The 13,203-nt window shown below is 32.3% G+C and overlaps 2 protein-coding genes across 2 annotated transcripts; both read left to right on the forward strand.

Moving 5' to 3' along the window:
- The first annotated feature begins 93 nt into the window (after positions 1 to 93).
- LOC137805737 (putative pectinesterase 29) lies at positions 94 to 3,834 on the forward strand. The gene is made up of 5 exons (XM_068605670.2): positions 94 to 422; positions 1,068 to 1,227; positions 2,023 to 2,229; positions 2,893 to 3,140; positions 3,432 to 3,834. Exons 1-5 carry the CDS (start codon positions 181 to 183, stop codon positions 3,592 to 3,594), a joined length of 1,020 nt encoding a protein of 339 aa, XP_068461771.1. The 5' UTR covers positions 94 to 180; the 3' UTR covers positions 3,595 to 3,834.
- A 4,429-nt stretch (positions 3,835 to 8,263) lies between these two features.
- Positions 8,264 to 12,880, forward strand: LOC137806141 (receptor protein kinase TMK1). Its single transcript, XM_068606111.2, has 2 exons — positions 8,264 to 11,192; positions 12,120 to 12,880. Exons 1-2 carry the CDS (start codon positions 8,936 to 8,938, stop codon positions 12,650 to 12,652), a joined length of 2,790 nt encoding a protein of 929 aa, XP_068462212.1. The 5' UTR covers positions 8,264 to 8,935; the 3' UTR covers positions 12,653 to 12,880.
- The last annotated feature ends 323 nt before the right edge of the window (positions 12,881 to 13,203 follow it).

A 13,203-nucleotide genomic window follows, 5' to 3' on the forward strand; every position in this document is an offset into this window, starting at 1 on the left:
TTAATATAAAAACTTTTCATTCTCTTACTTTGTCCTCATCATCATAAAAGAATTTGTCTTTAAATACTAACTCTCATTAGCACAAACTCTCTTGAATTTGTCCATTCATTCAACCATTATTCAACAAATTAGTTGAATTTCCTTCCCTATTCTCTAGGAAACTTGTGTTTTTCTCTCATCATGTTTCTTGCACTCTCTTCTTTCGTAACCCTCTTTCTTTTGGCTTCTAATGAAGTTGTGTTAGCAAATTTTCACCATTATCATCACCATGTTCAGGATGATAAGTCAGTGCTTGTTGAGAGGTTGATTACTGTTGATCAATCTGGGCATGGAGACTTCACCAAGATACAAGCTGCCATTGATTCAGTCCCTTCCAACAACAAGAACTGGATTTCCATCAAAGTCAATTCAGGCACCTACAGGTAAAATACTGTTTAAAATTAAAATAATATTTATGGATTCAGATACACAGACACTCTTTGCTACTACACTCCCATCTAACAATCAATCACTTTTTAAGGTTTATATGGGAATGTACAACAGAGAGTATCGTATCATGATATTTTCTGTCAGTACACTCCCATTTAACAATCTGTCATTTTTTTAAGGTTTATATGAGAGTGGACGACAAAGAATATCGTATCATGATATGCTCATACTTTTTGTCAGCACGCTCCCATTTAACAACTAGACATTTTTTAAGATTTATATGGGGGTGTACGAGAAAGAGTATCGTATCATGATATGCTCATACTTTTTGTCAGCACGCTCCCATTTAACAACTAGACATTTTTTAAGGTTTATATGGGGGTGTACGAGAAAGAGTATCGTATCATGATACGTTCAATCCTTTTTTTTTGTCAGTACAATCCCATTTAACAACCAGTCATGTTTTAAGGTTTATGTGGAAGTGTACGAGAGAAAGTATCCTATCATAACAAGTTAACACTTTTTGTCAGTATACTCCCATTTATTAAGGTTTATATGGGAGTTTACGAGATAAATAATGTGTCGTATCAGTATCAGTATTCGAAATTATCTGATGTGTGTTGTATTGTCGATTGAAGGGAGAAGGTGATGATTCCTGAAGACAAGCCTTATATAGTCCTAAAAGGAGTGGGAAAAAGGTGCACCATTGTTGAGTGGGATGACCATGATTCAAGTGCACAGAGTCCTACATTCTTAAGCATGGCTGACAATATTGTGGTCAAGGCCATAACCTTCAGGGTGAGAAATAAATGCCTCTTACGGTTTCTTAATTACTGCTTCTGTTTCACAAATTGCATTAATTATTTTTCTTTAATTCATTCAATTCAATTCATTTTTTATTATTTATTTTGTCCATACATATTCCCTATACATTTCATTTTCCCTATCTCTTTGGAGTAATAATGAACAGTCTCATGGTAACTATATGTTGAAAACTCTTGGTATAACCTAATTATCATGCCTCTACATATAAACATTTTTGCTTTTTAATATTATTTAAACATTTTTCGTATGGAAATCTCCATCTTTAATTAGAAAATATACACAAAATAAGAGTCATTACAACCATTATTATCAGTTTCAAAATTTCTTCCTAAGTTTTCCAAATTAATGAGGTTGACTTTTTTGGTAATTGGAGAAAATAAAATAATAAAAAGTTAGACTGGTAATGTTTTTATGATGGTAACTGGAAAAACGTACGTCAACAACCACCTTCGTTTTTATAAATATTTAATTTATATCCATTTTATATAATTAATTCCCAAGATTTTTTCTGAAAAAAAGTTTAAAGAAGTTTAATTCGTTACACGTATTTTCTAAAGCATTTTGGAAGGGCTATGCCAAAACGTAATGATAATAACAATAATCATTAATTAATAAAAATCAAGTTGAGATTATTAATTGTTTGTTTTAATAAATGTATTTCATTTAATGGAAATTTCATTCATTCAATTTCTTAATTAATGACTGTAAATATAATTAAATATTTCTTTAAATGAGAAAATGTAATTTTGGTTTGACATTGTTGAGCAGAATACTTACAATGATGCAAAGAAAGGGAACCCCATGACACCTGCATTAGCTGGAATGATAACTGGAGACAAGACATCATTCTTTCAAGTTGGCTTCTATGGTTTGCAAGACACTTTGTGGGATGTTAAAGGAAGACACTACTTCAATTCTTGCACCATTGAAGGTGCTATGGATTTCATCTTTGGTGCTGGTCAATCTTTACATGAGGTAATAATAATAATAATAACAAGGTTAAATATATATTTTTATCCTGTTTCAAACTTTAAATATCTGTAGTAATGAAATTATTAGAATCAATCCTTACTAATACATGTAGCAGACAAATCAGTAATTATCCATGTCAGCCATCAGTAATTATCCATGTCATTTATGAGAGTCGGTATGAAATATTTTAACATTTTTGTTCACATTAAAAATCCGTTTCACACGTGAAAAAGGCTGACAATGGTTAGTTTCAATAATTTTCTTAGGGTTTAAAGTTTAGACACGGACGGAAAACAAATTTTCAGAGTAGATTATATTATAATATCTTCATCAACAATTATCCATGTTAGCCATGAGAGTCAGCATGGAACATTTTTGTTCATATTGAAAATCCGTTTCACACGTGAAAAAGGCTGACAATGATAATTTCAATAATTTTCTTAGGATTTAAAGTTTAGACATGGACGAAAAACAATTTTGAGATTTTGAGTAAAAATACACTGACGAAAAACAATTTTGAATGAAAGTACATTGACAAAAACCATATTTAACCCTAATAATGAAAATGTTATGATGTTGGTTTCTCTATGGTTATTTATGTGCATTTCATCAAACACTTATTCTTTAGTGATCTAAAATTACAATTTGAATCATTTTTTTTTTCAGAATTGTATGATATCAGTTCGTGAAGCGTTTCCAGGTAAAGCAGTGATAGGTTTCATCACAGCACAAGGGAGGACAGATCCAGAAGATTCAAATGGTTTTGTTTTCAAGAACTGCAAAATCTTTGGAGTTGGTAAAACTTACTTGGGAAGACCATGGAGAGACTATGCCAGAGTTCTTTTCTACAAAACTATGATGTCTTCCATCGTCCAACCACTAGGTTGGCAGCCATGGAACTCCACTTCCAATGTGTAAGTTCTTCTTCTTCTTCTTCAATCTTTCTTTCTTTGCATTAATCATGGTTTTTCATTGAAAGGTGTTTGAGATTCCACATCGACTAAAGATTAAGACATTTCATAGTATATAAGTGAGTGTAATCTTTACCTTATAAGACAGTTTTATAAGGTTGAGTTACATTTCATAGCATATAAGTGAATGCAAACTTCATCTTATAAACTGATTTTATAAGGTTGAATTATATTTCATGATATATAAGTGAGTGCAAACCTCATCTTATAAACTGCTTTTTTACATTTATGTAGAGCTAAAGTAACATTCGCAGAGAGTGATAATTTTGGACTTGGTTCGTCCTTGTCAGGGAGAGTGAGTTGGTTGAAGAAATTGGATCCAGCAACTATCACAAACATGACAAGTATACGGTTCGTGGACACCGAAGGTTGGATCAACGCTCATCAAATCTTGTAAATTGATTTCAGAAAGGACCTAAGTGATGATGGATAGGCATGTAGTATTAATTACTAAATGTTTTTTTTAAGAAAAATGATACTTTGACAACTCTGAAATCAATTTACAACTGTGATGTGATGTAATAGAGTATAATTTTAAGATAGTTTAACTTTAGTAAGAAGTGTTGTTTCTTCCTCCAATTGTAATGTGATACAGAGTTATCAATGTATCATATATCATCACTTTTATTTGAATGTTATTCGAATGTGAACTTTTTATTTACTTATTTCAGAATGATATGTTGATAGGAAAATGATGCATTAACAACTCTTAAAGTTGTATATAACTTTTTAATGTGATGAGTTTATATAATAAAGATTACGTTTGTAATTAAATGAAATTAAAAAATATTAAAATAAGAGTATTGAGGATTGTATCATATGATGGTAGATGATTGTTGTTACTTGAGGTGTCAGCCTAATTGATATGTAAGTTACATAGTAATGTCTAACATAAAAAAAAATTATAAAAAAATAACATTGAGGATTGTAATGTGATTATATAAAAAAATTGGATTACAATATATCATTACCCATATTATAAAATTTTTCTACATCATATTAATGTGTGATTTTTCAATATAGATAGAAGAATATACATCATATTTTTCATCTTAGTAATGTATACATGTGGTCAACCTCTCTCAATAAACACAAAATAAGTGATGATTGAAAGAAAAAGTAAAATCATGATTTTATAATCTATAGTATGTTACATATTTTTTTTTTATTTACAACTATATATTGGTGGAATTATTATGTGTTTCACCAAAAGTTTGTGGATGTTTAGTACAAAATAAAAATTAGAAAATATTATTGGGCATGAAAATATATTATTCCGAGAAAATGGGATTTTTTAATAATTATGTCTTTTATTTTGAAACTTATTTATATTATTTCAAAACGACAATATTGAAAAAGAAAATTGAATATCCAAAATTGAATATCGAAACTTCGTGATAGATGTTATAAGCATGAAATCAGTATATCACATTTAGTGTTTTTCCAATAATACATTAAAAGTTACCAAATGTATCTATAACATTAAACATGATTTCTAGAATATATAATTTTGTAAAAGGAATAAAATTAATATGGAAAAAGACCTCTAACAAAATTTTAAATAAATATCTTAACCAGAGTGATGCATACAATCATTCTAGAGATTGTAATATAAAATCATTTTATTCATACTCTGATTGATTAGGAATTAATTGATTTAATATTTATTTTATATCCAGAGTATTATTATTACTTAAAACTTATTCATTTATTTTAATGAATTAAAATTATAAAAATAATTCCAAACATAATATTTTGTATGAAAGAAAACTATTGTACTGATAATACGTTACAAAGGATATAATGAATAGATTTTTAAAGAAAAAATAATTTTTTATTAAAAAAATAAAATAAATAGAAATCATTTTAGAGATGTCTAAACCATATATATATATATATAAAATGACGGTTCAAAAATTCTGAAATTTTGCTCAAAACTATAAAAATGTCATCGTCTCTCTTATAACGACGGCTATTTACAAACCATCTTTATAGAGTCGTAGAATTCATATTTTGTACTAATGAAACATCCAATGAAGTGACTTAGACGATATCTCCACTTGAGTGCATCTACCTTCGTTGAGTAAAGGTATCACACCATAATCTCACTAACTAAGATAAAAACATGTGCTTGAATGTATTTGTTTTCGTTGAGCGAGGGTATCAGACGAAACATTCACTATAGTGATTGAGACAATCTTTATGCACTAGAAAATAGACATATAAAAATGAAACTATCTCCTTATGTTCTTCAAAACATATTCTCTTATCATGTCATAAGACTTTTTCATTCTTGAACTATAAATGACTATACATTACTTTCACAACTTGATATAAATTGGATGCTTTGATTTAGACAAATAAGGAGAGACTACAATTTCACACGCAAAAAATGGAGATTTCAGACTCAACATGATCATGAAGAACATCATACACACTACAACTAATGTTACTCATTCTACATGCAACTGGAGAACATTAGACATAATTGTAACAAATGTTTTTCAGTTTTTACATGCAACCATAGAACATTAGATACAAATGCACCAAATGTTCTTCAGTTCCTACATGTAACCAGAGAATGTTAGAAGTAATATCAACAGGTTTTTTTTAGCTTCTATACATGCAATTGGAGAACATCAGAATCAAATGCAACAAATTTTTTCAAGTTTAGCTGACGACTTATCCTTACATGCAACCCAAACACTTCAAACTCAACGTGCAACAAAGGTTCATGCTACTAAAATCTTCACAAATGAACATGCTCTATTCCAAATTTATTAACTATGATAATCTAAAATAGTTTTCCTTACTTGAAACTTCTCTTTTTTCCAAGAAGCTTCTAACTCGAATAAGAAATCACTACAAGAGAAATAATTTATGAGGTGCAATCGGATAGTAAAAAAGACTATATTTAAATGGATAAAGGTATAGAAAGAATATAGAAAAATCTTAAAAAACTAAATACATGTTTATGAAAAGATGGGAATGAGATATTACATAATGAATTTTAGATTGTAAAAAATATTTATATTTATATATTTTTAAATATTAAAAAAGTAACATAACAATGTTACCATAAATTTTAATTATATCACATTAAATAACTTTTCTTGAAAGGAAATTAAATAACTTAATCAACATAGAAACATATTATATTATACATGTATAATTATTTTTGCATTAAAATTTCAATTTAAAAAGGTTAGAATTTACATTCTCTGTTTGGTGAAAAACTTGAGTAAAAAACATTATGGGAAACCATAGTTTCCTTGAAATGTTATGTTTTTAAAAGCATAAACTAAACATAGGAAAATAACATTTCCAATTTCAAATTTCCAAAAAAGACTAAAAACTTTCCTTGTAACAAGCTTTCTTAAGGAAATAAAAGAGTTTCACTAATACTAATTTTTCCTTTATTTGTAGACTAGATCAAAACTTTAATACACCATTTTTAACAATTCAAATCCAATTTCTTTAGCATTGAAGAGAGAATCAAAATAAGAAGAAAAAGAGGGAGAAAATGTTACCATTAAAAATTGCCAAAAAACATGGTGGAGAACAGAAAATCATCATCCTCGAAGAATGTTATAGTTGAATTTGAAAAAACTAACTTCTAAATCAATTTTTAATTGATAAATTTTGAAATGATAAAGTAACTTATTTAATCATGAATATTTTAGTAGAATTAATTAATGAATTAGTTAATAAATATAAAATAACATACACCCAATTATAAAAAAATTACAATCCTCATAAATATTATAATATTATAAATATAAGTTCACATAAAACAATAATCCATTTCAATATTATAAGTATTTAGAAGAACTAAAATTATAAAATTATATAAAAAAAACATATTTAACTCTTATACAATTATAACTTTTCATTTTCTAAGCATTATAAATTAAAATTAACCTGAAAATATAATCACTACATACAAAGCAATACTTCAATAGTATTAAAAAAAAAAAACAATTCCACTACAATTTAACTACATAACTACAAGATCAAAATAATAATTTCCATAACATTTCAACAGAATAAAAATAATGGAAACAAATCTCGTGACATATTTTTTTAATCTTCTCTCCAAATCTCTTAACTATGATTTTTCTTTTTTCCTTCTTTCTCGTTTATAGAAGTTCAACGTTTGTTATAATAGTGAATCATTGGTTTTCTTTGTATCAATCAACTAATTAAAGTAATTTTGATTGAAAGAGAAAAATATACTGATAAACCATTAATCAAAAATTGAAATCATGAATCCATTTAAATTTGTTTAATAAACTAAATTACAGTTACTGTGTAACGAACAAAACATCAGTTTCTTTTGTTTCCGTTTCGCAACCTCGTTCACACAAAACAAGAATAACAATAAATATAAATTGATTTGAAGATAAATGAGAAAAAGAAATATGAGTGTTAAAATTGGAACCTATGTAGCATAGATACGGATACAGGTACTGACATAGAGATATATAATATCTAAAATGTAGGACACAAGACACGGATTTATAAATTATATAATTTTGAATTATATAAATTGAAAATAAATAATATTTATGTGTAAAAGTATATTTCAAATTCTTTTGAGAGCAGGATGATATTTTTCATGACTGATTCAAAAGAATTTGTTCCCCTTATTTTTATAAATCATAATACAAATTTATACAAAAAAAAATGAGTTTTTAAAAATTATTGTATTTATACATTTTAAAATTGTGATAGAACAGTGGTAGAATTTTTCAAAAATCCAACAAATATTTTTTGAATTGAATACTTAACCGATAAGTGTCCTACAAGTGTCGACACCTATACGTATGTCCGATACGTCATTTAAAAAAAGTGTGTAAGACTCTGGTAACCATTTGAGTTGATGCAAGGGCGGAAGAATATAAATTATAATAAAAAATATTGAAAAAAAAACATTTATGAAAAAAAGAAAAGTTGGTGGCTCTAGGATATGTTTGTTGGAGAAAATGGATTAAAATTAAAAACCGTATTTAAAATTCCAACTCACGAAACACCAACCCACCAAAAAAACACGCTCTACTTAACTCATCCTAAACTATTTACTACACCTCAACGTGAAGGCGTTACCTACAAAAACACCGATTCGAGGAAACTGGGTCCCACACGCATGTTCATTCATTCGTGTTCTTCTTCATGTTCATGGTATGTTCTGTTCTCTGTCACACACCTTAAACTCTTCTTTCTCTTCTTTCTTCTTATTCGCTCTTTCTTCCACCCTTCATTTATATTCCAATTCTTTCCCACCCCGAATCTTTTTTCCAGCTTTTTGTCACATTCTAAACCAAAATTCCCTTTCTTTCCTTTCGGGGTATCTTTTTATCGAGTGCACAATGCTGTGTGAGTGACTGTGATCACAGAGAATAGAGAGAAAGAAAAAAAAGATCGTTTTTTTTCTTCTGGGTTTTTCTCCCTTTTGTTGTCTCTCCATTGCTGCGAATCTTCGCCACCCTCTTGCGCTTTCTGTGAGAGTGTGCCAGGTTTTGGAGGACAGTCCAAGAACGTGATTCTGGGTGGGTGCAGCGTCGAGGTTTTTGAGAAACAGTCCAAGAACGTGATTCTGGTGGGTGCAGCATCAAGGTTTTTGGAGTGATCACAACGCGAAATCACGGTAACGTCTACATTTTTTGAGTCATCGTCGCCATTTTTGTCTGCGATTTCCCGTGACGTTGAGAATCGCGTGGGAATCGCATCGTGATCATATGGGTTTTGTTTCTTGGGTTGTTGGGTTGTTGTTTTTTGTGGGGTTTGAGTGTGCGTGGTGTCAAGATGATGTTGTGATGAACATGTTGAAGAAGGCCGTCAAAGAATCGGATGGTCTTCAATGGAATGACCCGGATGTGTGTAAATGGAAGCACGTTCAGTGCAGCGCCATGAAGAGGGTCACTGCAATTCAAATTGGGGGACAGAGTTTGCAGGGTTCTCTGCCAAAGGAACTGGGGCAGCTCTCGGAGTTGACACGGTTTGAGTGCATGAGCAATAACTTCACTGGGCCATTTCCTAACATGCCAAAGTCCCTTGAGGTTCTGCTCATCCACAACAACAATTTCCAATCCTTTCCGGGTGATTTCTTCACCGGCATGACCAATTTGCAGTCTGTGAGCATTGGCTACAACCCTTTTTCACAGTGGGGGATTCCTGATAGCCTCAAGGAATGTGTGGCTCTCAGGAGTTTCTCTGCAATCAATGCTGGCTTTGTGGGGAAAATCCCTGATTTTTTTGGTAAAGATGGTCCCTTCCCAGGTTTGGTTTCTCTTGCCTTGAGTTTTAATTCTCTTGAAGGAGGGTTGCCTGCAACCCTTTCTGGGAGTTCTGTGGAGACACTATGGTTGAATGGTCAGAAAAGTAGTAGTAAACTCAATGGTACCCTTGATGTGCTAAAGAGCATGACATATTTGAAACAAATTTGGGTGCATGGTAACTCGTTCACAGGTCCTATACCGGACTTGTCAAAACATGATCAACTATATGATGTGAGCTTTAGGGATAACCAGTTAACTGGGGTTGTTCCACCCTCTCTTACTGCTCTTCCTGCACTTAAAGTAGTGAATTTGACCAATAACTTACTTCAAGGCTCTCCTCCCTTGTTCAGAAATGGAGTGCAGGTTGATAATGATTTAGAGAAGGGGATCAATAGTTTTTGCACAATGGAGGCTGGTAAGCCATGCAGTCCTCTTGTGGATGCTTTACTTTCTGTTGTTGAACCTTTTGGATATCCTCTAAGACTTGCTGAAAGTTGGAAGGGGAATGACCCTTGTGGTCAAAGATGGTTGGGGATTGTTTGTGCAAATGGTAACGTTTCCGTCATTAACTTGCAGAACATGAATCTCTCTGGCAACATTTCTCCCAGTTTTGCTTTGCTTACATCTGTGACAAAGTTGCTTCTTGGAGGCAATAGCCTCACTGGTACCATACCAAGTCAACTCACCAGCATGCCTCTTTTGGTAGAATTGGATGTCTCCAACAATCAATTGCTCGGAAAGGTGCCGTCTTTTCGTGGGGGTGTAGCTGTTAAAACTGATGGGAATCCTGATATTGGAAAGGATAAACCTCAAGCCCCACCAGACTCCAGTTCTCCGGGTAAATCTGGAGGTCAAGTTACGAAAAATAATACTGGAGCAATTGTTGGCACTGTGTTGGGAGGTGTCAGTTTACTTGGTTTAGGGGCTTTCATATTTCTTATGTATAGTAGAAAACGTAAGCGCGCAGGCAAAGTTCAAAGTCCTAGTGCAATAGTGATACATCCTCGTTATTCTGGAGATGGAAATGGTCTGAAGATAAGTGTTGCAGATGCTGGTGTTAGTGGTGGTGGAGGTGGTGGTGGAGGAGGAATTAGTGCTCTCAGTCCAGCTAGTAGTATTCAACATGTGGAGGCTGGTAGTATGGTCATTTCAATCCAAGTTTTGAGACAAGTTACAAACAATTTCAGTCAGGGAAATATATTGGGGAGAGGTGGTTTTGGCACTGTATACAAAGGGGAATTGTACGATGGAACAAAAATTGCAGTGAAAAGGATGGAATCTGGAATGATGGGTGAGAAGGGGCTGGGAGAGTTTGAGTCTGAAATTGCAGTACTTACTAAGGTTCGACACAGACATCTGGTTGCACTAGAAGGCCACTGCTTGGATGGACATGAGAAGCTTCTTGTGTATGAATACATGCCTCAGGGTCCTCTCAGTAAACATTTATTTGACTGGAAAGAAGAAGGGATACAACCACTGGATTGGAAGAGAAGGCTCTCCATTGCCTTGGATGTTGCTAGAGGTGTTGAATATCTTCACGGTTTGGCCCAACAAATTTTTATCCATAGGGATCTAAAACCATCAAACATCTTGCTTGGGGATGATATGCGGGCCAAAGTCTCAGACTTTGGATTGGTTCGGCTTGCCCCAGAAGGACAGACCTCATTTGAAACTAGGCTTGCTGGTACTTTTGGATATTTGGCTCCAGAGTATGCAGGTACAAATTTAAATTGCTTTTGAAAATTTTGTTTTCATACAGTTAACACATCTGAAAAAAATTTAGGGGAGAACTATTTGTTCTGCTTGTCATATGTGAAATTTTCTTATCCAGCATTGTCATATACTTTAAGAATGGATGATGAATCTGCAACATGTAGGCACTTATTGTGCTATAGGTTTCTACTGTAGTGTCTCTCATATGAACCCCTGGAGTTAATGAATAAGCTATGGAGGAAAAGATTGATTGCAAAAGTCTAACTACTATGACTTTTTTCTCAAGTTTTGTCTGGAAACAACTGCATTGAGAATGATGACATTGTTTATTAAATGTTAGCATATGAAGACAACAAAAAGACTTAAAATTCTTTTGTTTATTTTTTCTGTGTGCTTTCTAAAAACCATTGAAATATTTTGTTTGATTTGCAATCCTATACAGCCTAATCACATTGTGTTTTTTTTTCTTCAACAATGATCATTAGAATGTGTATTCTTCATGGTGTTAGCGGCACATATAGAAAGAGGAACATGATTTGTTTGTGTATTCTTTCATCCTTGTATTAGTTATTGTACTTTTAAATTAGTGAATTATTCCATAAACTCTAGAACAAATATATGAATTTGGTTGTTTTCCAACTCTGATCATTAAGAACGTTACTAGATATTAAGTTTTAGTATTAGAAAAGACTAAATTCACAGACTTTTTAAAATTGGTATGACAAAAAGTACATATTCTTAAAGCATTATTTTCCCTTTACAGATTACAATGTCTGTGCCATGCTTTATCTACAACTGTGTACATTATTGCTTCATATTAATAGGCCAATTACACTGTTTTTTAGAATCTGTAGTTCATGACATTATATCAGAGGTAGTTTTTCCTCCTTTTTGTCCAATTCCTTGCTAACTAAAATGGTATCACTGGCAGTGACTGGACGAGTTACAACAAAGGTTGATGTTTACAGCTATGGAGTGATTCTGATGGAGATGCTAACAGGAAGGAGAGCAATTGACAACAGCCAACCAGAAGAGAATGTCCACCTTGTTACATGGTTCAGGAGGATGCTACTGAACAAGGACTCTTTTGGCAAGATTGTTGACCCCATAATGTGTGTTGATGAGGAGGCCTTGCCCAGTTGCAGGACTGTGGCTGAGTTGGCTGGTCACTGTTGTGCAAGAGAACCTCACCAGCGTCCAGACATGAGCCATGTGGTGAATGTCCTAGCCCCTCTTGTGGAGATTTGGAAGCCTTCTGAGACAGATGATGAAGATGTTTATGGCATTGACTTGGATATGACATTGCCACAAGCACTCAGTAAGTGGCAGGCTCTTGGAGGAAGGAACACCTTTGATGGATCAACCTCTTCATCAATGCTTACCAGTGGAGAAAATACACAGTCTAGCATACCAACTAGGCCATTTGGATTTGCTAATTCTTTTAATTCCTCTGATGGAAGATGAAGTTTGGTTTACATTTACAATACTGCTTCTGTCTATTTTCTTTTGCTTCTTCCCCAAACTTTGGAACTCTTTATAGGGTTGGTTTATACTTTATAGTGTCTATAGTTGGGCTTATACTACACCTTGTACTCCTTAAACTTTCATGGTCTTTGGTTGGCTTTTGGATTTTTAAATTTAGTGGTATATTGGATGCAAGAAACCAGAGATGCTGAACAAGTTTCAGTTCAACTTGTGTTTTCTTTCTTTTAGACTTCATTGCAGTGAGCATGAGAAACAGGATTTGGTTATGCTTTTCATGATCAACTATGCTATTAGATGATGTAAATTATTACTCAAAGTGTAAATTATGAAAGCGACTAAAACTTTCAGGTGTTCATTTTTTACTCAAATGATTTGGTGTTTAGAATGGATCAAGAATGGGGAAGGGATTTGAACTGTTTAGAATTTGGAAAATTTTGGTGAATGTTTTTGAAAAGTTTGAAAATTTTAGATTTTGAGTGAAATATGATGATTTGATTAGTGGATTTCGAGCCAAGAATAAATGGTTTCAG

Source organism: Phaseolus vulgaris, chromosome 3 (assembly GCF_051622355.1).
Source record: "Phaseolus vulgaris cultivar YP4 chromosome 3, ASM5162235v1, whole genome shotgun sequence".
NCBI lineage: Eukaryota > Viridiplantae > Streptophyta > Magnoliopsida > Fabales > Fabaceae > Phaseolus > Phaseolus vulgaris.

Bases quoted from the DNA above. Each gene is read 5' to 3' on its own strand.
- LOC137806141 (XM_068606111.2), top strand. From the start codon at position 8,936: ATGGGTTTTGTTTCTTGGGTTGTTGGGTTGTTGTTTTTTGTGGGGTTT. The intron at 11,193-12,119 runs GTACAAATTTAA...TATCACTGGCAG, and splicing joins TTTGGCTCCAGAGTATGCAG to TGACTGGACGAGTTACAACA.
- LOC137805737 (XM_068605670.2), top strand. From the start codon at position 181: ATGTTTCTTGCACTCTCTTCTTTCGTAACCCTCTTTCTTTTGGCTTCT. The intron at 423-1,067 runs GTAAAATACTGT...TGTCGATTGAAG, and splicing joins GTCAATTCAGGCACCTACAG to GGAGAAGGTGATGATTCCTG. The intron at 3,141-3,431 runs GTAAGTTCTTCT...ACATTTATGTAG, and splicing joins TGGAACTCCACTTCCAATGT to AGCTAAAGTAACATTCGCAG.